At 37.5% G+C, this 26,947-nt stretch overlaps 1 protein-coding gene across 1 annotated transcript; it reads right to left on the bottom strand.

Annotated features, from left to right (window-relative positions):
* Positions 1-411: 411 nt before the first annotated feature.
* Positions 412-26,644, bottom strand: cds1 (CDP-diacylglycerol synthase 1). Its single transcript, XM_039650067.2, has 13 exons — positions 26,327-26,644; positions 12,009-12,157; positions 9,850-9,946; positions 9,469-9,566; positions 8,957-9,096; positions 6,684-6,742; positions 5,151-5,233; positions 4,517-4,604; positions 4,329-4,397; positions 4,082-4,234; positions 3,813-3,932; positions 3,594-3,697; positions 412-1,520 (listed from the first exon to the last, which is right to left on the bottom strand). The coding sequence occupies exons 1-13, from the start codon at positions 26,387-26,389 to the stop codon at positions 1,385-1,387; spliced, it is 1,359 nt and encodes a 452-aa protein (XP_039506001.2). The 5' UTR covers positions 26,390-26,644; the 3' UTR covers positions 412-1,384.
* Between the last annotated feature and the right edge of the window lie 303 nt (positions 26,645-26,947).

The raw sequence follows: 26,947 nt of genomic DNA, 5'->3' as shown, positions 1-26,947 counted from the left end.
GTGGCTTTAAGTACTATCTACTTACATTTAAAAATAGGTATAATGTACTTATTGTGCTCATGTTGTATTGTAAAACACTTTTGCTGTTATTGAGGGTAAGGTTAGGGACAGGTGTGGTGGTATGGGTAGGTTTAAGGGTAGGTTAAAGTGTAAGGGATGGGTCAGCTGTGTAATTACAGATGTAATTACATAAATTAGTTACAGCTGTAATTACATGCTGGTATTTTTAAAATGTAAGTACAATGTAAAAACATGTAAGTACAGTATAAGTCCATTGTATCAAATTATTCGTTTCAATGTAAGTACATAGTACTTAAAGCCACTTAATATAAAGTGGGACCAAAAAAACAAAGCATTATAAACATCAACTTACCATTTTTAGTAAATTTAAGCACATTTAATTTGAAATATTTCAAATATTGGATATTTGTGCATCAGTGCTTTTTGATATTAAAACCTGAAAAGCTAATTGAAAACAGTTCAAAGTGAATTTTTCGACTCGTGTAGATACAGTGCAACTAAAATGAATGGTCACGCAGGGGAACAGCAGATCACCTTCTCAAAAAGGCTGTTTATCCCCCAAAAACAACCCGTTCAACTTATTCTCCACCCATAGAGACGTTTAGCCATGCTGGATTGGAAGACAAGTCAAAGTCTTCTTGCATATCATTTTCATAACTTACTATAATTTAGAATATGTTAAGCTTTATATATTATTGTAATAAATGTATAATCTCTCACTATATTTGATCTAGTATATCATATATATGTACAATAATACATATGATGATATGTACACACACACAAGTGAGTTACTCTAGCACCCTCAGTAATGTGGAATGGAAAAAGCAGTAGCCTAACAGTAGGACTTACGGACATGCTCCGCTTTTAGACGTGTTTTACAATGCTTTAAGTTTCGGACCCCTGTTATAAATCAAGCTCATTTAAATGCTAACTATGAGAATAATGGCATCTCACCTTAAGTCACCTCCATGAGTTATTGCATTCACAAAGCCAGTCATACACTCATATATCAGGCCACAGCCACTATTAAAATCGGAACAATGATGACACTCCGCGGAAGCGCCTTTCTTGTAGTGCTATACATTCACTTACCATGTGCTTGGATCTTGGAAGACCTGGGAAGATGTTGATTTCCTAAAAACAGTGACTCAGCTTAATAGAACCGTGTCGCCCTCTTGTGGTTAAGTCTGTAATGGGTTGATAGTGAGAGTTTGGTTTGCAGCAGACGTCACACTCTCTTTTTGTACGGGAGCTCCTGCGGTCGTTTGGGAGTGTGCTCTTGTGATCACAGTCATGAGTGAATGTTTGCAGAGTTCAACAGGACATGAACTGTTTTTGTCTGCTGTGGTGGAGTTGTCCGTCATTGGGCTTCCTCCACAGCAGGGGGCAGCATGCCCCTTTCTCGCAAGTGATTGCGCAGCGTGTTGAAGATGCTGAGTTGTTGTTCTGGTTGCAGGACGAGCAACTGCTGTAAGACCTTACTGGGGTTCGGCCCCCTGGGGAGTGGGAACATCAAAACAGTGTCAAACATGCCTCATTACATTTCAGTGCTGATATCTAAATCAAAATGCTAAACGACAATACAGTTACTTTTGCAAAATATCACTAGTGAAAACATCTACATTTTGGCTTCTTTAAAAATGTAAGATATGTATATCATGACAACTTTCAGAAGATTTTTAGCATGGTAATGGATATGACAGTGTACTTGGTCTTAGTGGAATAGATCTGCTGCTGATATTGCAGCAGTTGATTATTTCTGTTGTCTATGATTGCTGCTGAGCAAAAACAGGGATTTTTCCAGATCTTATGAAGTCACAATGTTACTCAATGCCCAGTCCCTGTCCCAAATGGAACACTTCACATGCACTTTCGGTCTTGTGGACTTACAATGGCTGCCGCATGCTCGTGTCCGTTAAGTCCATGAGACCGTAGTGTGTCCCATTTATCATTATAGGTTTCAGAAGGATGCTCGCAAGCGCCCCCTTTGCGATCGATAGGCGCACTTTTGCCGAGCCCGCACTGATGGGGGCTCCCGCCCGACAGTCAAAGTGACGTTCCGTCACGAAAGTGTGGACTCGTAGGAAGACCAAGAGTGCTTAGGGTACCATTTGGGACAGGGCCTAAGAGTGCCACTGCTATGTCGAAGAGACGCTTTTATTCCTCACCCCGGTTCCAAAATCCCTCTGTTTGCTGGACAAACTTAGAGTGATTAAAATGGATTTCAAAAACTGTTCCTGAACATTGTAATGTACCCCAACATGTATATGTGCGCTGCACATTTTAAGCAGTTTATTTCTGTGGCTTATGTAAGCTCTTGCTTCTGTAAGACGGTTCACCGCTCTTTAGGAAAATGAACCATGATTTTGTTACCGATTACTGTTTGTAATACCTTAGTTTTCCAACAAATATCACAATTAAATGGTGGATAACATTGTATCTATAATGTATAAAAATTACAAAAAAACTACTCTGAAATATCCGGTGGCCAATCACAACATACTGGGCCAGCTAACCAATCACAGCACCTTTCATATTTCAGAAGGAGGGTCTTCATTGAAACAGGACCTAGATGCCGCTTTTGAGACAGACTAGGGAAAGAGGTGCTCTAATAAATGTAAAATGTTTAAAATAATGCGTTTATTTGTACAATTGATCAAGAAAACATTCTAGTACGCCCCAAAAACAAAATCAAGACTTTGTAAAAGGGCATAATGAGACCCCTTTACATGTTGACCAGCACGTCTAGCTGCAGATGCGACAAGAACCAATCAGCTTATGCCAAGCGGTAGTAAACGATTTAAACGTCATCAGTTTGCATTAAGGACCCATCGGCCTGGACCCATCTAGAGTTTCATGACAGAACTTGTATGTGACCTGCTCCAAGATTTCCCCATCCCACAGTGTGAATTAATGGTGTAATACAAAAAAAAGAACTTAATAAAAAAAAAAAACATTAAAAATCCACAAATATTTATAATATAATAAAATAGAAAATATTTTTTTGTAAAATATAAAAAATTAAGAAGCTGTACAGTGTAATAAAATAATATAAATATTTAATAATATTCTTTTTTGTTTGTTTATACATCATTTCTACTACAAACTAATGCCAAGACAGGATGATGTAAATGTTGGATTCAACTACTGGTATTCTTTAAAAATGAGTACATAAAACTCACAATGTGTTAAATTGTTGGAGCAGGTCACATATAGCTGTGTTATTGATAATGGGATTATTTAACTGAAGAGTCTCGACAGATGGTTGGACGGACGTTTTGTATTTCTTTGATTTCTTAAATCACGAGGGATCAGACGATCTTGTATAGCTTGATGTATTATGATGAAGGTAATTATAAAAGTAACAGCCCACTGATGAGTAAATCTATTTTATTTATTGGACAAAGCCAATGTTTACACACATTCAGCACTTGGTCTGTTAATTTTGTACCCTGTGTTTAATTAAATTATTTTTATTGTCATACTTCCAGTTTCATTTATTTTATGGATTTGTATAGGCAATAAGAAATGATAACCAACTGAGTTAAGAGGTCACCTGACTTGCTTACCTGATAAAACTTGCTATGTAAACATGAACGAACGTCGCCATCAGATACTGACAGTCAAAACGATCCATTATTCCACCATGACCAGGAATGGTGTCCGCAAAGTCCTACAAAATGAAAAGGCACAAGCTCACAGTGTAACGGTCACTCCAAGTAGATAAAGACTGTGTAAAGACACAAATTCAAGAATTTATGTGCGACTTCGGATGAACGTGAACTAACTTTGATCTTGAAAGCTCGCTTGAAGCCACTGGCAAAGAATCCACCGAATGGTCCGATCAGAGAGGCGAACGTAGAGAGTGCAATACTGTGGATCTGAAATGGGTAAAGGTTCACCGTTTTCTGCAGACACAAGAAAGATATAGATCATCAGTTAATACAACAATCATTTTGTAACATTCATCTTTACCTATCACTTCAGAGGATTATTCTCAATGATTAAGGCTTTATTAATTGTTACAGTATGAAGTTTTGCCCAGTCCAGTGCTCACCCATCTAATTGCATTCTGCACCACTGCAGGAAGTGCATATTCCTGCATCATGAATAGATTTGAGGGCTCGCACTCTACTGCAAAGCGGTTCGTCTCGCTGTTGTATTCCACTGGACAAACAAAGTACTGGTACTGGGATAGCAGGTAGGCAAACTGGAAAAAGGGGAAGACATCAAGGCTTTAGTAGTCATATCTCGAGGGATATGTGTTGACATGACAGTTGCTTACAGGTCTAATGGTGACTTACAAAGAAACTTAAGACCACTGTTGCAAAGAATCCCCCAATAAATCCTTCCCAGGTCTTCTTCGGGGAAAGCTGATAGACATAGATGACATAAGATCATTTTTATCCACAATGCATGAATTTATGGAAAATGTACTCATCTCAGTCGATTAAGGCATGAAACATCTACCATATAAACATCACAGGTTTACCTTAATCAGTGGTGTTCTTCCAAAAAAGAAGCCAAACAGGTAGGCCATGATGTCATTACAGATCACAATAGAGATGGGAACAATAAACCTGGAGAACAAATTATAGTTTTATTTTACACAGACATACTGTAGGAGAGAAGAAACTGCAGTGAACAACAAAGTATAAAGACACAAGGGAGAGAAGTTCACATTCATTTAATGGGCAACTCTGTGCACAGCTGCACTACTTCCTGAACTTCAGCCAGCTCCTTGTTTCCTGTCTGCCATTATTGGACAATTTGATTAATTCAGGTGTGTCTGATTATTGTTGCCGTGACTACTGAGGTCAGACACACCTGAATTAATCAATGTGTCCAATAATGACAGACAGGAAACAAGGAGCTGGCTGAATTTCAGGAAGTAATGGAGCTGTGACCCATTGACTTTTTTTAGACAATTATTGATAACTAAAACATGACAACTACAACACGAACAATTATGAACAAAAATGAGTACTGTACACTGCTCTCCCTTGATCGGCTATACTGTATATGTTATCAAGTGAAACGCCAGGAAACAAAAGAATGTAGTTTGAGAAACTTAAGTAGGAATGAGGTGAAACTTCAAACTGGTCTGTCAGGTCAGGTGGGCTTACCAGATCATTCCCTCAAACAGGTTCTGAATAACCAGATGTGACTGAGTCACCACAATCAACAAGGTCACATGGGTCCAAGCAAACTGGAATGGCAAGCACAAACACACACACACACACACAAAATGACCATCCACATACAAACACACACAAACTCAGAGTGAACAGTTGAAATGTTGTCTATACACTAAAACAATGATGATATATAATGCAACATGTTTTTACACAATCACAGCATGATTTATTATTCACTGATAAACACTTTTAAATCTTAAATATTCATTAGGAAGACTCAACTAAGACTATAACATAAAACAAACTTGTCAAATACTTGACTACTAAATGTTAAAGCAAACTTGGCAGGAACAAAAAAGTATTTTGTTTCTGAGCGTTTCTTGTGGCAGTTGGTGTTGTGTTATGGGTGTTAATCACACTCACACTCACAAAGAAAATGACATTTTGCTGACATCAGTAGTTAAAGTGAAGTAAGTACAGTTTATGCCTATTATTAGAGTTCCTGAACTGCTGTGGCTGGACTCAAATCAGAAGTCCAACAATGTTTGCATGTCCTGAAGGAATTATCAGTGCTAGCAAAGTAGCAGATGACTAGTGTTAATGTTTGAATTCAGGCTTGGGGGTTGTGCGTCAATAAAAAGCAGCATCAGAGCCACCATTGCCATTGTCACGATGCTAAGTGTGCGTCTTGTTTTCAGTTGGCTTTATGAGACACCATCTTTAGAGTGCAATGAAAATATCAATCAACAATCAATTCATTAATTGTGCAAATAAATGCAAAAAAGAAGACAAATTTAGTATTCAAATATCGCAATGGCATCATCACTGCTGTTGCTCTTTTTTAATTCTAAAATAAATTAAATAATAATAAAAAAAATATTTCAGCAAAGAGACATTAAACTGATCAAAATTACCTGTAGAGCGATTCATACTGTTAAAAAGATTTCTATTTCAAATGAGTGCTGTTCAGAAAAAAATCAGTAATGGCTGCTGAAAAATTCAGCTGCGTCATCACAGGAATACGTTTAAAAAAATAAAATAGCTATTTTGAATTGTAATAATATTTCATAATTACTGTTTTTTATTGTATTTTTATCAAATGAATGCAGCCTTTGTGAGCATGAGAGACTTCTTTTAAAAACATTAAAAAAATATTTCCAAGCCCAAACTTTTGAAAATACAGTAGTCAACATGGATCAAATCCTTTCATCAAAGTTATACATGAATTGACAATACCCGTTCTTGTCTTAGGATAACTTTTTTGATCCACTTCAAATGTTGACTACTGTAGTTTTTTTTTTTTAAATCAGCATCTAATATAAATATATTTTCACATATTTTGAAATACTTTCACAACACCCAAGATATCTGAATATGAACTAACTATACAGAAATAGTTTTAAATGTGATATGATGACATGTGACTAGTGAGTATCTAATTGTCCAGCATATGAGACACACATGACTGTGAATGGAATGGACCGTTTAGTTCTGGCTGGCACAGAAAAGACTGATACACACCATATAAAACTGCAGGCGGTAATGCTTCTTCACTAAACTCAGTACAAACATGCAGAAACCTGTAAAAAGCAAAAAAACATGCAGTTAATTTCCTAAAATACAGGAGAAATGATAAATCTGATCATGGTTTTCTGTATCATTCTGTTTTCAGCATTAAAATTTTTCACACTGTTATGACAGAAGCAATACACAACATTACGACATATTTTGTTTTCATACATCTACAAAATACTGTTAGTTATTCTTTATACTGTATAATGTGATTTACACTCTAGGCTCTCTGTAATATACAGAGGTCTTAATGAAAGCCATTAAAGGGATACTCCACCCAAAAATGAAAATTCTGTCATCATCATTTACTCACCCTCAAGTTGTTGCAAACCTGTATGAGTTTCTTTCTTCTGCTGAACACAAAGGAAGATATTTTGAAGAACGATTGGAACCAAACAGTTGTTTGGCACCATTTATTTATATAGTAGAAAAAAAATACTATGGAAGTCAATGGTGCCAAAGTTCCAATCGTTCTTCAAAATATCTTCCTTTGTGTTCAGCAGAATAAAGAAACTCATACAGGTTTGCTACAACAGGTTTTGCAACAACTTAAACGATGATGACAGAATTTTCATTTTTGGGTGGAGTATCCCTTTAAGAGGTGTTGGAAAGAAGGTTTAGTGAAAATAAAAATGACTGCAGTGCTACAGCTTCCAACATGCTGTGTATTTATGGCCATAACAGAGGCAGAGGTACATGAGCCTTTGGTCCTGTGTATGAACACACATTTACATCTAGTGACTTTGTGGCAGCCCTAAGCTGGTCCAAACTCATGAAATTTGTGAAGTTCATGCAGAGTGATGCTATCATTAAAGCAAAAGGGTGACACACCAAATACACTGCCCAGCCACAAAAAAAGTCACTTTTCAGATTTAAATAGGCAAATGCTTAAGAGTCTATGTCTGGATCATTGCTGCAGTGATTATTATGTTCCTAGCATGTTATAGGTTTGGCAACAGTTTGTCTAACCCTAATTGATGGAGTGTGTAGCTTTTCATTTATTAAACAACCATGTTGGAAGACACATCATGGCCATATTCAAGGATGACAACGACAAGATTCATCAGGCTCAAATTGTGAAAGAATGGTTGGGAGGGAGCATGAATACTTGGCCAATATCTTGTAATGACAATGCAAGAGTCAAGTCTTCTATAAAGTCAACTCCAGCACATCCCAAAGACTTTCAATGAATTTGAGGTCAGGAGTCTAAGGTGCTAATTCATGAGTGAAAATGATTACCCAACCATTCTTTCACAATTTGACATTTGACATTGAATCTTGTCATTGTCATCCTGGAATATGGCCATGATGTAGAACATGGTTGTTTTTAAGTAATGAAAAGCTACACACTCCATCAGCCAAACATATAACATGCTAAAAATATAAATCACAGCAATAATGATCCAATCATAGACTCTTCAGCATTTGCCAATTTAAATCCAAACAGCGACTTATTTTTTGGCCAGGCAGTGTTCAATTGTCTTTATTAATTTTTTTTTTTTCCTTAAATAGTCGCGGTGCTCAAGGTTGTGCTATATTGTGAATATACTGTATACTGTACATTACCTTTCAAAGATTTGGGGTCGGTAAGTTTTTAGTTCTCACCAAGGCTGTATATGTTTGATCAAAATACTATAAAATTAGTGATATTGTGAAATATTATTACAATTTAAAATAACTATTTTAATATATTTTAAAAAAGAATTCATTCCTGTGATGGCAAAGATCCTATAGAAATCGTTCTAATATTCTGACTCGGAGTTTAAGAAACATTTCTTATTATTATCAATGTTGAAATGGATGTTGCTCTCCTTAATATTTTTGTGGAAAAGAGCTTTCATTTATTTAAAATAGGAGTCTTTTGTTACATTATAAATGTGCTTAACCAATTTAATGTATCCTTGCTGGATTAAAGTATTCATTTATTTAAAAAATAATAATTACTGACCCCAAACCTTAGAACAATAGTGTGGCAGCAGCTCAATAGCTTGTTGGCAAAGAAGAACAGCATATTCACATGTTGAAGCATTGGTAAATGTGACCAAGCATGCATCTCTCTTGAAGTAAATTAATTTCATAAATACACAAATTTGAATATGATTCCGAATATAATAAATTATGAGAAAAAGCTAATTGTGGACTATGGGCTTTTGACCTAGAGTCATAAAAGTCTCTGATTGTCTCCTTGGGAGTGTTTTATGCAAGCTTTCAGTTACACTCACCTGCCAAATACACTGCAAAAGAAATGAACCGATGATAACGCACAAGGAACTGCAAAGGTTCCTCCCTTTGGACGAGTGCGCCGAAATAATCAGCCACTGTCTCGCCATAAAAGAAGTAGTTCACACAAATCAAGAAATACCTGAAATACAAGGTGCATTTGTGTCAAGATCGGAGTCTATTTGAGTGAAAGACACATATTTGACAGAAACTGTGTTGAGTTTTAACAATACACGGCCCCTTTCTTCTGCTTTGGGCAAAGCCTGCAGGTGGGGCGTACTTTACGCTAGAAGTAGGTTCCAACATGGAAGTGGACTTTGCTCAAGTCCAGTTAATCACAACTTTATCTATGACAAAAGGTGACTGGTAAAACGTGAGAGAGTAGGTGTATGTTTGTTTATAGTTGAGTGTTTGTACATGAATGTAAAGTGCATAAATCAGTGAGAAGGGGGAAAGGGTGGAGAGATAGTGAGAAGAGAAGCTTTAAACAGTGTCTTGTCTGCATTTTACTCACCAGCTTAGAGTCCTGAACCAAGGCAGATCATAGGAATGGTAAACTCTGTAGCCAATGGTTATAATTTCATGAAAACACTTGATTTGAACACCCATAACCTATAAAAAAGAAATATAAAAATGTTGTACGAGTCAAACATCTTTTTTAAAATCACTGCATCGATTGATTCATATAGACTTTTCATTGAAAACATCTACGTTTTGTCAGTTTAAGTGAGGTTATAAAAGAGCTAAGTGGCCCAAAGGGTTTGTGGTAGGCCAGCTAGGATGTTGTGTAAATGCTTGGTCTAGGAAACACAAACGCTGGCTAGCCAGTGGTCAGTGTGTTAATCATGTTAATTTAATTTTATGTGGTACACATATGGTTTGTACTTATACTTACCACAAATATAAGCATAATGGGTCCCAAATAGATGATGAGGAAGAAGCCAATGATCATGGTCATTGATAATATGCCTCTTATCCACCAGTTCTTCCACCTGCCGAGATCGAGATTTGCATGAGGAATCAATAGTTGAATCAAAACTCCAGAATCAAGACTACAGTTTAGTAGGAAACCCTTTGAGACAGTTTAAATAATAAATGGGGGCACATCCCCACTTTTAAGGGTAGAAATAAAAGCCACTAAAAGCCAGTGAAAGAGGTGAAAATGAAGCCGAGTATAATGTTAAACTGATGACCCAGTAACCCCATTGATGACCATTTTCCTCTAATGTAGGTGTTAAAATGCATGAAATGCCACGAACAGAATGAAAACAATGATTTCAGTTTGATTTAAGCTCCCACTGTTGATCGCTGAAGTTGTATTTTTGATGTTCTGAGATTTCTGAGAACAAAATGGATGAGATCGATTTATGCTGATGGCGCCATAAATGTAATAAATGGGGCTTCATGAGAGATGTGAATTCTTCGTTTTCTGGCCCAGAGTGTAATAAACTGTTTGCAGGTGCCACAACTCACACATGCCGCTTAAAATAATAAGAGGAGATTTGTCAATGGAGAGGAAGAGAAATGGGAGGGAGAGGGAAAAAAGCGCAGCATCATCACAAAGCATAGCCAGGCGCTGGCATTCAGGCATGTCGCCCTGCATTCGATCAGCGACTCTGCGGTCTTTTAAAGAGACTGCAGCAAATCCCACTAACAGAGCAGCAACACAGACAAGGATTAGGAGCATTTTACCCACTGACCTACCCCTTAACCTCATCTGCATATCCAATATCACTAGAGTCTGTCTTATTGATCAGAATCAAAGTGAATAGCTGAGCAATTCGACATTCTGTAAGGTTATGCGTCTACTTTTAAAGATTAACCAGATCAATTTTTACCGAAAAATCCATCATATGTGGATAGGATTGTTTTTAGAGAATATTAGTGCACTTGTTTTCTTTTTCCCAGCAAAAACAGGTTCAACTAGTTTGTGAGACCTTAGAGACACATAGTTGCCTGTGCGTATTGTAGTGGGGCCTAAACATACATAATGCAGTCCCTCCAGGATTTCACGATTTTTTTGTGTGATTTTTGCGATCAAAATGACTGATTTTGTGGTGGTAATTTCCAAAAATTTGTGAAAAAATGTGTGATTTATATATAACATTTACCATAATAGTATACTGTAATATTCAGTCCTTCCAGAAAAACGCAGAGTTTTTTTGTGATTGTTGCGGGCAAAAATCCTTGTGTGGCCCGTTTTCTTTAAAAATGCGATGGAAAGAATATGCGGGATATTTATGCAATTTTATGGGATGAAATTGCAGGAATTTGCAAAAATTGAGGGAACTTGCAAAAATTGCGGTTTGATAAAAAAGAGAAAAAAAAGTGATTCCCCCAACACCCTGTTCTCACTAGGCTAATGTAAGAGTCATTTCTTATTACTTCCTTTGATAAGCAAGCATACTACATCATAGAAAGTGCTGGGAATATTTAATTTCTCATCTTGTTTTATTTCAGACTGTAACGAGTGTAAATAAGGTGTGGCCCCTTTAAGAGCTGCGCGCTCCCTGTTGAACTCTCTGCAGTGTTATATGTGCGCCACAAACACCCCATGTGTGCGGGTAATTTCTGTTTGATGCTACTTCTTTTATCTTATGTTGTTTATTAAGGAACGATGTGACGGTAGAACATGTGACAGACAGATATACGAGTTCGATTTGTGAGATGTCAATCGCCTCCGTGAGTCTGTCTGGCGTCGCGTAATTGCGTCACTTCATAACGTTCCCATGGAAACAGGGGGAAATGGCTGCTCTTGTGTGAAGCAAACGCAACATTTTACAACTTTCTGCTAAGATACATGTGACTTTTTTTGCAACAAAAATGCGAGGATTATGAAATTATGCAAACCCCGCATATTTTGCACGGAAATCGGCAATTTATGCGGCGAAAGTGCGGCGTATTTGAAAAAATGCGGCCCCCGCATAAATATGCGGACTTTGGCTGATTTTGCATTGAATTCAGCGATCGCATAATCGCGTTTTTCTGGAGGGACTGATAATGCTAACATAGACTGTTTGGGGAGTTGCTCATGAGCACAGTGTCATTGGGTACCTAGATGACAAGCCCTCCAGGGCTTTGTTGAGACACTGTGGAGTGTTATCTGTGGGAGGTGGCATGTCTGGTGTGTCCGCTTTGGAATCGCCCTCCATTTCTCCTTCCCCTTCACCGGGAAATGCAAGCCTGTCGTCTCCATCTGCCTCCTGCAGAGTGCAAACACATAGTGAGAACATACATATATATATATATATATATATAGATAGATAATTCATGCACTTACTCTAGGGCAGATAATTATATATTTGCTAAATTATCATTTTAAAAACAATCGCCAGAAGTAAAAAGCTAAACGTAGGCTATAAACAAACTAAAACACGTTCGAATTACTTCAAATTCGCTAAGCTGTCAGTCTTTATTTTTAAACCATTTACCCTATGATGATGTTTAAAGTCCCCGATAACCTCTGTAGTCCCATTTAGCCACTTGTTAGTAATTCATTTTCAAGACTTAGTAAAAGTAAAACTTTTAATTTACTTTTAAAAAAAGTAAAAATGTGACAATATCCTGAGCTTGTGTTAACCACAGACCTTATGGGCTCTATGCACGGCGGTAATTCCGGTGAAAGTGTAAGGATGCTCGATAACTTCCGCCGATCGTAGAGTCCAATGCAATACCGAGAATTTATATTGGTTTTTATACTCTATGGTTATACTAAAGAAACGTTAGTCACAAAAACAGACAAAACAGACACCCCTCGTTGTATTTATGCTTCTTTTAAAAATTATATTGAATAAACATAACTATATAAAATTACATCTAAACGTATGTACGTTTCGTTTTAAAGACGGGAGGACAGTACATTTTGAAGACTCTTTAAATCTCCCCAACCGGAAACTGAAGAGCATCCTTGCGTAAAATGCAGAACTTATGTGTGCATATAGCCCATTACAGGTATACCAAAAACCTTGACTTGATTGACTTCAAGAAGATGGAAGCGCAAGTGCTAAAATGTTAACTAATTTCTGGGATATGTCATTCAAAAATATGTCCCTCCATTGCATGTTGCAGTTTCCCCCCATTCATTCAATACGGACAAACTGCCTTGAGCATTATATAGTCTTTGGTTGCATCTTATGTTGTTTTTTATGAATCCCACCATGAATGTTGCCTTTTTAAAATGAATATTAAGTCATGCTCTCTGTATATCTGCAGTAGGGCTGCAACAACTAAACAATAAAATCGATAATAAATCAAATAATTAACAAAGAATTGTATTATCGATTAGTCGATAGACGCTGTGCACCAGAAACTATCAGCCAGTCACATCACTTTACATTAGCGAAAAACACATTTCTTTGCACATAACGCTTATGGAAAAAAAATAGTGAAACACAGAGTGAGTTGCTGCTGTGGGAAATGTACATGACCTAGTTGTCAGAAACGCATATTATATTTTTCATTCTATAAGCTTCAAACATTTTACTGTGGCTTGCCCTGTCATGCTTTGGCAGATGCATCTGTTTAATGCTTTTGAGACATGCTTTTCTCAGAACATAATTTTCATTTTATGGTTATCTCCTCCTTACCCGTAAATGTTAGTGAGTCCCGCAAGTATTTCCATTTTGCATAACCTGACAAGCAGCAAGTCTCCATTAAACTCCAGTCTTTAATAAACGAGCACTGATGTATGCCAAACAAACAGCGCACAGTAGACTTATCCCAGTACTGGTAATGCTGACTAAAACCTACATTTTGCTAAAATATTTCTTGTTAGAAATGAATTTAGGTTTAAAATTAGTTAATTAATCATATTTTTATTTGAGTAGTTACAGTAAAGGGACTTTTGTTGGAGTAGAATAATACAATTTGTTCAAATGAGGGAATGTGTGTGTTCCTCATACCTCGTACACATTGTTTTTGTTTATTATCATTTTTAATAAAGCCATTGCTTTAAAATGATAAGCAATAAGTTGTATTTTGGTTTAGAAAGTAGTGTTTATATTTTAACCATTTTTTGCAAATAATTTATAGCATAGCCAACATTTGTTTTCATAACTTTTATATTGCACATTGTTTGGAGGACAATGTTGGGCAGGTTGACAAATAAAGAAAAAATTAAATGATTAAAATGAATTAAAAACATAATTTAAAAATGTGATATTTTTTTTACTTTTCATTCGATTAATTCAGATGAATGGTTTATCAAAATAATAATTTGATAATCATTAGATGCAGCCCTAGTCTTACATAAATGGCCACTAAGAAACATGTTCGAAAACACTGAAAGACTGATTAGTTGACTAGTTGGTCAGGTAACCTAACTGTGGTATTGAAAATATGTAGTGCTGCACAACCCAAACAGAGACACTTAAACAAAACAAAACACACAAGTCACAATGTCAATAAGCCAGAAGTCTTTTGCAATCACATCGAAATGCAGCTCTTCATGGAAATCACAGATTTACCAGTCAAAGTAATGGAGAGCGATGGAAGAAAGGATATTAGCCAGCATAATTTATGCAAATTCTAGACAAATGCCTCGGAGGAAAATCAATCGGGCTTGCGGACATGGCATCTGAGTAGGTGCAGTACAGTAGACTGAAGATACCCGGCTGCTTTCTCATCTTTCACTGTTGCCTTGGCCAACACACCACAACTACGAGCTAAAGAACCAAATAAAATATGGCTGGTAATAAAATATGGCTGCCCCCTGAAAAATCCTCCACAGTATTAGCAGATGAAGCTAAAGAATCAAGCAGTGGATGGAAAAGTACTAAAAGAGGAAAAGTTAACCAAGGTGTCATTTCAACAGATTGTGGTTATGAAGCTATATCAATTTCTCAATTTTAATCAATCTTCATTCTGATGAATCGTTATTTTCAATTCTCTTGGGTTTCTTAAATCCCAAGATCAATCTTTTAGTGATGTTTTTTGTAGATGTGTGAACAAAACTTTTCTAAATTAGGGTTTTTCCTGCATAGAAAATATTTTGAATCTATCTCCTGCCAAATAATTTAATGTGGCGATACCTGCCATTCTGCGGGAGTTTTTGTTCAGTGCGTGTTTTGTACAATTCGCAAATCCTTTTATTATAACCAAAGTAAATGTCAATAAGGGACTCATTGTACAGTGTAGACATACTATTATATTATTGTTAATCATCGTAGTAGGGCCCCCCAAATTACTCAAGGCCCTGCCCCCCTTCTCTCCTCTCCAAGTTTGATGTCACCAAAGAAAGAACAGTACAAGTTAAGTTGATGTGCATCTCTCTCTAGGCTGTTTGTCTAACCCAGCTGGGTAGTGCATCTTTTGGTCTGTCTGCGTCTTGTTTGCTAATGCCGGCCACTTCCAGGGCTGTGTTTGTTCTGTGACTTTGTGTCTGACAAAAAAAGTGAGAGTGACATATAACTATTTATAACGTTCAATAAATGACAAAATGCAACGGTGTTTGTTTAGAGAGAGAAAACCTTCATCCAGAACAGAGTCGAACTAATCATGCAAGTTCATCATATCTTCTTCATCCAACGGATTACAAGTTGTTTACTTTTGATATGAAACGTCTCAGCTTTCGAATTTTATCCATCTTTAATGTGCCACAACAGATCAATGTAGCGCCTCAGTTCAAGTGAAGCGGCAGCATTGAGCGCTCATGAACGATCCCAATTTACATGGATCCACGAAAACGACAAAAAATGCTGTACTCTGTTGCCAGACCATTAGACGTCGATGAAACACGCATGTGCCTAACGTCAACGCTTTCAGAGATTCGTGTTTTTGTTGTTTACACTGAGACGTTAAACTGACAGGAGACGTTCTTTTTATAGTTGACAGCATCAGTTGAAAGAAATTAGTTTCTTGTATATGTACTATTTTACATGTATCTGATCCAAATGATTCAATAAATCGAATTGAAATCAAAACAAGAGCTTGTGAATAAGAATCAAATCTATTTGTTAAATCTGTGTCAATACCCATCCCAAATGTTCACAGATAACATCATCACATGGGAATGTTGCTGCCTAACTAGGTTCGGCCATTGCCAATTTGTAAGCTTCTTCATGTGGCGGCAACTGCAGCAGGCCTCATCCTGGCAAGCCTGATGTTTAATTGTCTCATAAACTTCAATAAAGCTGTAATCTGAATTTAAATGCTGTGCCGACAGTCTAGTCTGCGATCACAGAGTCATCAGACTGAAAAAAGATCCCAACAGCAGCTTGTTTACAGCACCTAAATGTAAAAAAGGCCATAGAAAACAAGCTACACATAAGTTTGTATTTACTACATAGCAATAATGTTCCTCTACGGCCTACACAAATGCTATAAATATTATAACAGTTACTATTATAACATAAATGTAGTTAATCCACACACTTCTATATGCTATTTATTTTCAAATGGACAGAAATTCTGACTTAACTGTATTAAATGCACTGTAAGCTGTTAAATGCATCAATATGAATTTCAGATACGAGCCCTAAAGGTCACATAAAAGATACACTGTTGTCATAAGTAGTTCATGGCCTGAATAAGATCAAATGTGCTCCAAACATTATGCCAGTCAAAAGTCAGGCTCCTGTGAGTCAATGTTGGCTCTGTTATTCATAGCGTTTGTGTGTTTTATGTTTGTTGACATTTCTGTCAAACCCCTTACTGGCAACCTAATTTGGCCATGTAAGAACAAGGTGAACAGTATAATTTCCAAAATTAGCCAAGTTTAGACCAAGACTGTAAGAAACTGTGCTCAGGAGGTAATTGGGAGCAAGTTGCGCCGAGAGGTAGAGTAGAGAGGTCACTCATGTCTGAAACAAGGCTCAGATTAAGGGTGGTAAAAGAAACCCTCTGCTAACTTTTTAATGAGGGCACACTCAAGCCCCCAGAAAACATTCATGGAAATGTACAGAACTGAGCAACACTCATTCCAGCAATCAGCTACATCACTATAGTCAAATTCATTTTGTGAAATTTGAAAATTAAATGGTTATTTTTGAAAAAAGAAAACTGAAAGCAACAAACAAACCAACTAGAAACATTCTCCCATTCATCTGCCCAGACAATAGACATATGAGAAGAGAGAATGTTTCTAATGCTCTAGATGAGTGGATCTATTATTATCCTGTGGGTTTCACTAAATCGCGTGCCGTACTCCAGTCCATTCAAGAAAAAGAATCAGTGTTTATGAATGTGCATTGATATGTCCACTATTTAAATGGCACTCAACAGGTCAATAGTCATACCAAAGACTATAGATATGCAAAGAAACTGGGAGAAACTGCAGTACGTCCTACCTTCTAAAAAAGCCAATCACTGATTGCTAAAGCCATCGCGTCACTGCAGCTGACGTTAGAAGCTCCGGCTCCCTTGAAAAACATGAGACGCATTGGTTGGTTTATCCTGAAAAATAAACTTTTGTGCTATATTTGAGGATTCAAAAAACAATATTTATGGGACAGTTCGTGTAAGATTTCGGCAAGCAGTTTTTGAGATTTCAGGATTCCCCCATTCAGATAGATAGGACTTGATCTCGAATGCTTGAAGTAGCTGCACGGAATGAACACAATTTCCTTGAAAGGGACTTTGACTATACCAACAGCTCCTAAAACTAATCAAGTGTACAAGTTTTCAGTTCAAATGGGCTATTTTACATCATCAGTGTTTTATTTTGTTCCCTAATGTCCACTTATAATGTTAGACAGTGTCTTGCATCAAATCACTTACTATTTCAAGATCAAACGATTTTGTTGTTACCAATACAGATTATAGATTATTTTTGTTCAAATGTCAGATTTTATTATGGTTTATGCCAAACCTTTACTGAAACAGAAGAAATTACTTTGAATTTGTTGCCAGCTTGGGGGCATGTCTCTACACAACAATGAACTCTTTTATTTCTAGCAAGCAAGGAAAATCCATGATATGTGGCATTTAGAAGCGGCAGAAATGTCTGTGTATTTGTCCTTAAGAGCTGTGTGCTTCCCACATGTATGCTCCAGCCTATAAGAGTCCTGAAAGTGAGGGGATAAGAAGACTATCCTGCTGATTAGCTGCTTCATAAATGAGACTACGCTAATCCCCGAGAGAGAAAGAGGGAAAAGCCCCAGTCCAGCTCCACCCCAGAAGGAACACACCAAAACAAACACACAAATGCAGCCACCAGTCCCCCACATCTCCCATTCGGTTTCTACCCGCAGAGCCGGTCTTTGCAATAGAATTTGCTGAACAGACAGAGATCATATAACCAATGAACAGAGGAAATGCCAAATAACCTGCCAAATCATCACTTTAGCCTCCTTTTAAATCCTCTCTGAAGTGCTTCAAGGGTGAAAATAAAGTGTCAGTAAAGGACGATATCTTGACTGCAGACTTTTTCCCAGGGATAATTGACAGCTTGGCCTAGTTTTCACTGTCCCTTTAAATACAGCAGTGGCAAAAAAAAAAAAAAAAAAAAGGGCTGATCAGGAATTCATACTGTTGCAGCAAATACCAAAATGGACACACTCAGGCAGGCGAGTGGATGCAGCAGAATTCCAAACGCAGCATTGTGTGTATTCTGTGCTAATTAGTCCACTGTTGCATTATGAGAGAAAAGCAGTGCTAAAAATACCAGCAAAGTTGCTCATCAGCATGAGTTCTGCAGAATGCCCTTATTACCAGACAGATTACTCTGAAAGATGTGCTATGAGAAATGACTATGGCCCACATGTGTTAGCCAATGAAAACACTCTCTTCCAAAGCCAAGAGTTTGAGATTAGACTACCTGTTTTGTCTAACAATGGAGGACGATATGTTTGGGAAATATGTTTGGAAAAGTCATATGAAATTACTTTCAGCAGTTTTAACCAGGAAAACTTACTTGTCAACTAGCAATTAGTGTTACAATACAACATTCAATAATATTGATTTTGAATATCCGAAATGGTTTCCATACTAAATTCTCTGCAGCATTGGTACTAGGGCTGTTTAATGTATCGATACAACGAAGTATCATCACATGCTCCTTGCCGATATGAATATCAATAAAGCTACTTCTGTATCAATGGGCTTTATGCACAGCTGCACTACCTCCTGAACTTCAGCCAGCTCCTTGTTTCCTGTCTGCCATTATTGGACAAACTAATTAATCCAGGTGTGTCTGACCTCAGTAGTCACAACAACAATAATCAGGCACAACTGAATTAATCAAGTTTGTCCAATAATGGCAGTCAGGATTGGAACAAGGAGCTGGCTGAAGTTCAGGAAGTAGTGCAGCTGTGCATAAAGCCAATTCCACAGTACATGCACAGACTTGTGACAGCGCTTAATTTAAATACAAGAACAGCATGAAGTCGGACCGACACACGAACAAACAACAACAAACGTGTGTAGCTAATCAGCAGCATTAGGGCGTGTATCACGTTGGAGGAGAGAGAAGAAGCAAGACTGCAGAAAAAGAAATGAGACAATACAAAAAAACTCAGAGGGAATCACTGGAAAATGAATGGGTTATGACTGGGCAAGAGCTTTAAGACCAGCGTTAATATTAGAAAAGCTTTCCATCTCTGCAGAGAGCTAAGAAAACAGTCGTGGACGTTGTTTTGATTCAGCTCCACACGTGAGTAACACTGGGTTTGAGTGTCATTGTGTGTCTGGAGCTGCAAACTCTTGTTTGTAATTACTATTGTGTACTGTACGTAATTTTTTTTGTGCTTCCATTCGTTCATCATCTTCGCTTTATTTTTTCATGAAGCATTATTTTGTTGCGCTTCTTCTATGATAAACAGATATCCACTCTTGGATTGCATGCGTAACAGAGGCCAACCAGTGATAGTCCCCCTGACGACAGCTAGGAAACGCAGTGTTTAGCGTCATTGTTAGTGCACTCGCCTCGTATGCCGGGGGATAGGGCTTTCGAGACCGTCTCGGAGCAGGGCGGTTAGGATTGAAGTGTGAGTTTGAGGCGGAGCAATGAAGAGAGGGGTGTGCTTGTTTAGGTTGATTTAAAATATATCAACAATGTCCAACAGCGTTTTCGAAATATAGCTTACCTCACCTTTAAAGTGGTGTGCTTTCGCCTCTCATTAAAAGCCCAAACTTAAAGGGTTAATTAATTAATCCCAAAATGAAAATTCTGTCAGTAATTATTCACCCTCATGTTTTTCCTACCCCGTAAGACTTTCGTTCATCTTCAGAACACAAATTAAGATATTTTTGATAAAATCTGACAGCTGGATCACTCTTCTTCTTAAGGGATCAAAACTGGCCGGCCCAAAAGTTATGAAAGACATCATTAAAATAGTCTGAGTGACTACAGTGGCTCAATCTCAAGTTTATCAAGCGACGAGAAAACTTTTTGTGCACACAAAACAAACAAAAATAATGACTTCACTCAACTATTCATGTCTGGGTCTTGAGATTTCACGTGGTGAAACGGCGCAACGGTTCTGTGTTGCACGTCACACGTAGGCTCACTATTGGCCGACGCTGGTCATGTGTGTGATGCGTAAATTCACTATGTGAAATCTCGAGGCCCACAGAGAAGGAAATTAATAGTTGAATAAAGTCGTTATTTTGTTAGTTTTATTGTGCTCAAAAAGTATTCTCGTCATTTAAATTCTGCTGTACTGTAGAACGTTGTCAAATCTAACTAACATGACATATATAGCCTATAACACACAACCTCACACATTTATTTCTTAGGGAGGAGTAAAGTTTACATATGTGGTTTCAACAACCAGATGCATTTACACTGGTCCAATTTCATCTGGAATGCGGCCCAGACCACTTCCTGAAGTGGTTTGAGGGATCAGATTCAAATCCGTCTCAAATGCGTTTCGGAGGGCATTAACACCTGGTCTTTTCACGATTGGATAGCTATCCGGTCACAGAAAACGCATGGCCAGGTGTAAACAGCCCTTAATTGATACACTGGTACCATCTGTGCTTTTTCACTCTCTCTTCTCTCTGACACCCAGCTGACGCAGTGTGTACGGTACCGTATTTTAATTTAAAAGTATATAGTGTGTTTCAGAGCGAAGCTTGTCATTTGTGTTCATCCATGCTGCTCATGATTCTGTGTTTTTAGCAGCTCACAGCGTCAAATACAGCCAACGAGTGAGAAGTGTTTGTAAACTTGTTGTCACATAAACCTAAAGGTCTCCTTGCAGTTTTCCAAATAAAAGCTTGAAGGTATAACTTAAAGATATTAAAACATAATGTTTGTAATTTTACTGCTGTACTGTAAAATAACGTATTTGTTGTATTGTATACTAATACTAATTTTAATAAGTTTATTATTAATAATAATATACACTCTACCAGGCCTAAAGCGGCCTAATTATGTGATGTGATTATAAAAAGTGCAGAAAAAAAACAGTTTTCTGTGGTAAATTGCAGAAGTAGGACAGGATCACGAGAAGAGAGCCATTCTATGGAAGAGGCCAGGCTGGAGGTTGTGCTGCACAGAGGTTATGATGGTCCACTGAACTCCAAACACAGCTGAGGTGTTTTTAAGCAGAGCACCATGTTAAAGCCCAGTGACACCCAGGCTAATGATGCTTCTCTTAGTTAAGGAAAAATAAAACAAGATATTAACTGAAAACCATAACACTCAGCTCTCAGTGAAAGTGAAGGCTGTATATTGCTATGAGTGATGGAAAGAGATTGACCTTGAGAGAACTGGCTGAGGGGCTTTAGATGGACAGGCAAATCTCAGCCTGTACGACATCAGCGTTATAAGGTCAGTGGTCTCCAGGACAAATTTCAGAGCCTTTGTTTCTTTGACTAAATCTGTGGCATTTATTTTCAAATAAAGGATAAACCAGCCGCCCTTGCAGAAGTATTTGTGAATAAACAAAAACTCAAAATATTTTATGTAAAAGTTACAACATTTTAACTCTTTCCCCAAAAATTCTGTCAATGAATGAAAATTCATTGACAGAATTTTCCAGCTTTCGGTGTTTTCACTGTTGTACGGTAGATGATACTATTACGCATCTTCTGAAAGAGTACTGATCAAAACAAATGTGATGATGATGCAAAAACAAGCAATATGATGCGTCATATGCTTATGATGTGTCATATGCAATCATATGCTTAACCCTTTCACAAAGTTAAAAATATTCCCTCAGCATGAGTTTTTCTAGGCGACTGTTATTTAGAACCTGTCACTTTAATGTTTCCATGGTGACGTGTCATTGCTTGTCATGTTGCCACAACACAGCGCTGAAAGAATGATGATCTGCTTTTATGTAATTTTTCCTTTTTTATTCAAAATATTTTCAAATGTATTAGCTATAACATGAAACACTGCTATTCCGATTGTCAAATACCGGTATGTGCAAGTGGATGTGTTCTGTTTAAACACCTTTATAACGATCACGTTACTTGAGCTCTATATGCGATAGTTTACAACACGTCAATTCCTCGACTTCTGACGAAATACATGAAAATATGTGGCTGGTGAACTGGGAGAAAAATAAAATGTTAAGCTACTTACACATTGTGTATCTGATATAAATATGAAAACATGTCATCTTATTATAATGGAAAGGATTATTATTGTCGCTTCCATAGACATCAGTGTGTATTTTACAAACTCAGAATGATTTTTTGCTAGTACTTATGTGTATTTAAATGTCTGAAACCTAAAATAAACAGTATGTGGTTGAAAACACTGAATAGTTGTGATATAAATACAGCACTGAACGTGTTTGTCTCTGGCTCAGCGCCGCCCAACGTGCGAAAACACATTTGAATTTAGCAGGTGATCACGTGATCCACTGACCACTCTAAGCACGCCGGTGTGATCGTATGTGTGAAAGGGTTAAGTAAAATAATGCGATCATCAACATTAAACAGCATATAAATTTTGCATCCAAAATTGCCCAATGTTACTGAATATAATGTCGACACTGGTGCGTTCGAGTCCTCCTGGAAAGTTCGTATTTACGAAGCGAACTAATCCATCAGCTGGAAACTGAAGATTCCCTTGGGGGCCACCATTGATTAGCAAGCCTTCACCTGCTGTTAGCATTCCATTGACTCCCATTCATTTTGTGGGTTAAGTATATGATTACACATTATATCGCTTGTTTACTTTGACAGCGAATAACTTTACATCTGAGGCCTCCAAAGACTCTCATTTGTCCATTGTTTATTTCTAAAGAAACACGACAATGTATAAAAGGCTCCATTACTTTGTATCTTACATTATAGCCCAGTAGAAGCAGTTTATGTAAAAATAGGCTAACGATTGCGTCATAACCACGCGACTCTCTGTCGCACAATAGAGACATTACCGTATAGACAGGAGGAGAAGCTCGTGGGCAATCGGAGAGACGTTGAGGCATAAAGTCGAGGGAGAAGCCCATAGAGAGTCATAAATTGCTCCTGCTGCTAGCTTATGGACAGCTAATACTCACTCTCTCCGTCTCAGCAAGATTCGGAAGGGAATGATTCAGATTTCTCTTGGCACAACTACTAGAAGACGTACAACTGTCAGACAGGTTGCTCAATCACATCTACATTGTCAAGCTCAGCCATCAGGAATTGTTTCTAATTCGCTTGACTTTTCTCCCTTGAAATATATAGGGTCGCTGTGTCCATTTCTTTTACCTATGGCATTTACGAGGTGGGAAGTCGTGTTTGAGACGGCAGGTGCATTCAAGCCACTTTGGTCGAAGTAAGATGGCGCCGTACTTTCTCTTATAGGGATCCACCCAAAAATGAAAATTCTGTCATCATTTACTCACCCTCAAGTTGTTGCAAACCTGTATGAGTTTCTTTCTTCTGCTTAACACAAAGGAAGATATTTTGAAGAACGAATTGAACCAAACCATTGACTTCCAACGTATTTTTTTTAAGTCAATGTTGCCCCTCAACTGTTTGGTTCCAATCGTTCTTCAAGATATCAAAATATCTAGAGGCCCGTTAGATTTACTTCACATAATCTACAAAAGTAGTTCACATCCATGTTCACTCCGGTATTACGCTCGATGGTTTCATTTTCGCATCATACATGCGTTTATTTTATCTCTGTAAAGCTGCTTTGAAACAAATTGTACTGTAAAAAGTGTTATGTAAAAGGTGACTTGACTTGACTTTACAGTGGAAGTTCGATGCGGCTGAGCTAGCGCATAACACACATCATAACCTAATGTGATTGGCTTACGGGTAACTAATGATTTTATACTTAAGACAAGCACCACCCTAAGAGAAAGAAAACACTTTTCAATTATGCTATTCCAGACTCTGTCTACAAAGCAAAGCGTAGTAGCAGAGTTTGGTATTAGTATTACCAAGCTAAAATGATTTGTTGCCACATGTGATCTACCCAAACCCTCAGCTATCCTCATTATCACTACATCATTTCCAGGGAAGAGGAAAGGACTCTAACCCAATCACACAAAGAGCAAACCGATGAAAAGCTAAAAATTTAATTTGTCTAGCCCTTAACCAGTGTTTGGGGTACCAGAGGACCCCACTGGACTTTTAATTCATTTTTTAAAGTGTTACCTTCATCTCAGGGGCATGAAACTCTCTGACTTTTCCTAAATAATCTATCTAAACATGCGCAAACACCTGGGCTTGATTTGGTTGTTCTAAAGGTGCATAATTTTTTTTACCATTTAAAGGTGTTTGGGGTCAAAATAACCCCACATTGAAAATGAATGGGAAGATGAAAAAAAAAATCCATTTTGTTTGTAAAAAAAAAATAAAATAAATAAAAGTAAACCTATTATAAATCTGAATATTTCTACATATTAACCAAGGACTGGTCCTAGAGCATATTAAAAGTGGAAAAAACTTTCCATCTCATACACACACACACAAACAAACACACTAATGTATCTGACTGCAACAGGGAGCATTTTTACAGAAATTGCCAAATAAAATAAAGAAACTGGCACAAATAATTAAAAAAATAAATAAATCAAGGTCTGGTCCTAGAGCATAAAGACGAAGCAGAACAAACTTTTTATCTCATACACACACAAACAAACACAAACACACACATGTATGTGACTGCAACAGAGCGCATTTTTATAGAAAGTGACAAAAATAAAAAAATCAACTAAACTGGCATTAATCTGAAAAAATTCACAAAATAGAAGAGAGAGAGAGAGAGAGAGAGAGAGAGATGAAAATGAAAATGTGACTTGTAAGGTTTCTGCAAATGTATGTAATTTGCAAAAGCAGATAATTCAAAATACTAAAAACACAAAAATTTCATTTTTGAAGGGATAGACTATTCATAAAAACAAAGAAAACTGAAAACAAAACACTGTACACTGACTTTGAACTTTTGAACATTTCTTAACTGAGAAAACTAAATTACACTTTACGGACACAGACCTAACTCAAAACATATTTCACCTCTTAAATAAATATTTACCAAATATACCTCAAAAGCTAAATCGATTTTTCAGCTCAAGAGTGCATGACTTCACTTTACTATCCAGCAAAAACACATCTTAGTCCAGTTATAACACGTTCAAAGGCACCCAACATGTTTCACAATAATTTAATGTTATTTAAAACTGTTACCATAACTGCCATAAAATGTTTTTAACAGAACAGCAACAAAGGCACTGGCTGACCTTACCAGAATAATTCACCCCCCAAATAAAACTGTCCTCATTTACTCACCCTCACCTCCTTTCAAAATTGCATGATTTCTTTCACCAAAAACAGGATGATAATAGTCACCAATCACTTTCATTGTATGGAAAGAAGCAACGAAAATTAATAGAGACAGGGACTGTCATTCTGCCAACTTCCCTTTTTGTGTTCCCTGAAAGAAAGTCGTGCTTGTTTGTAATAACATGAGGGTGAATAAATGGCAAATTTTCATTTTTTTTTCACCTATTTCTTAAAATTCATGGTTTCTGAAGTCTAATTTAAATGACATTAAACAGCTCTGTATGGCACACCAGCTGATTCTGACAGCTGACCGTGTATCAAACCCTAGTGAGATGCCAACAGACAGAATTTTAGAGCAAGACAAACTTGGTTGATGGTCAAAGTCTTCAGAACATTCCAGACACGTCTATTAAGACCAAAATGCTGTCTAGTTAGGCAGCTCACTAGGTTTAGCGACACAGCCACTGACTCAGCCACTGACTCCCTGGCTGGCTTTGCGGCGTGTTTGGCTCAGCAAGCAACTTCAGATGAGGCAACCGCCAGTTTAAAGATAAAATGAATTAAAGGGACAGTCCTATAGCACAAATGTCACCACATATAATCATAATATTACCTTAAGCGAGTTGTTTTTGTGTAATATCTGCTCAGGTTGAAACGGTCTGACTGTTTGCTCGTTAGCTGATTAGCTAGAAGGTCATTCGCAATCGACTATGAGAAATAAAGCCTCCTGAATGAACGTGTTCTCCATAAATTACCTTGTCACTGATGTTTTCCGTGCTGTCAGGGTCTCCTCCGCCTCGCCGTCTCAGCTCCGTCATTTTTGCTTATTTCAGTATAAATTATGCATAGATATCGTCGGAGGTCCGCGCTAAAATGAAGCAAGCGGGGTTCGTGTCAGTCTCAATAATCCGGTTAATTTAACCGACTGCGACCATCAAAGTCAAGTCTCTCCCGCGGCAGGTGTAGGGACAGACAGCTTGCGTGCATTTGTTTATGCCCGCAGATCTGCTGCTGTTTTGTTAGTTAAGTGAGAGACCAACCCCCCTCCCGCTCTCTCTCTCTCTCTCTCTCTCTCTCTCTCTCTCTCTCTCTCTGTGACTCAACATAAAGAGGAAACACTGCTCCACTCTGTGGCTGGAGTTCAGGTCACTTCACTTCACAAACTCTTACAAAAGTCCATATGTAATACTGTCTGTGAATGTTGTTGATGATTTGAAGTCAAGACATCTCACACCTCCGTGATGATGACGACGTTCTTTTAACCTTAACTCTCACACAGTCTTTTCTTGGACTGTAATCCTAGCTCTCCTACAATTGTTAACACATTAAAGTTAATAATTATCCTAGGGAAGTTAAATTTACATAAAGCTATAGCT

The sequence above is a fragment of the Pimephales promelas genome, chromosome 4, assembly GCF_988280905.1.
Source record: "Pimephales promelas chromosome 4, fPimPro1.hap1.1, whole genome shotgun sequence".
Taxonomy (NCBI): Eukaryota; Metazoa; Chordata; class Actinopteri; order Cypriniformes; family Leuciscidae; genus Pimephales; species Pimephales promelas.
This window is presented reverse-complemented; position numbering and strand designations above follow the sequence as displayed.

What these genes read in the sequence shown, in the direction of transcription:
- cds1 (XM_039650067.2), bottom strand. Translation starts at nt 26,389, where the DNA reads ATGACGGAGCTGAGACGGCGAGGCGGAGGAGACCCTGACAGCACGGAA. An exon ending in TTTTGCAGTGTATTTGGCAG is followed by an intron (nt 6,743 to 8,956) that starts GTGAGTGTAACT and finishes TGCTTTTTACAG; the next exon opens with GTTTCTGCATGTTTGTACTG. An exon ending in GAAGAACACCACTGATTAAG is followed by an intron (nt 4,398 to 4,516) that starts GTAAACCTGTGA and finishes TATGTCTATCAG; the next exon opens with CTTTCCCCGAAGAAGACCTG.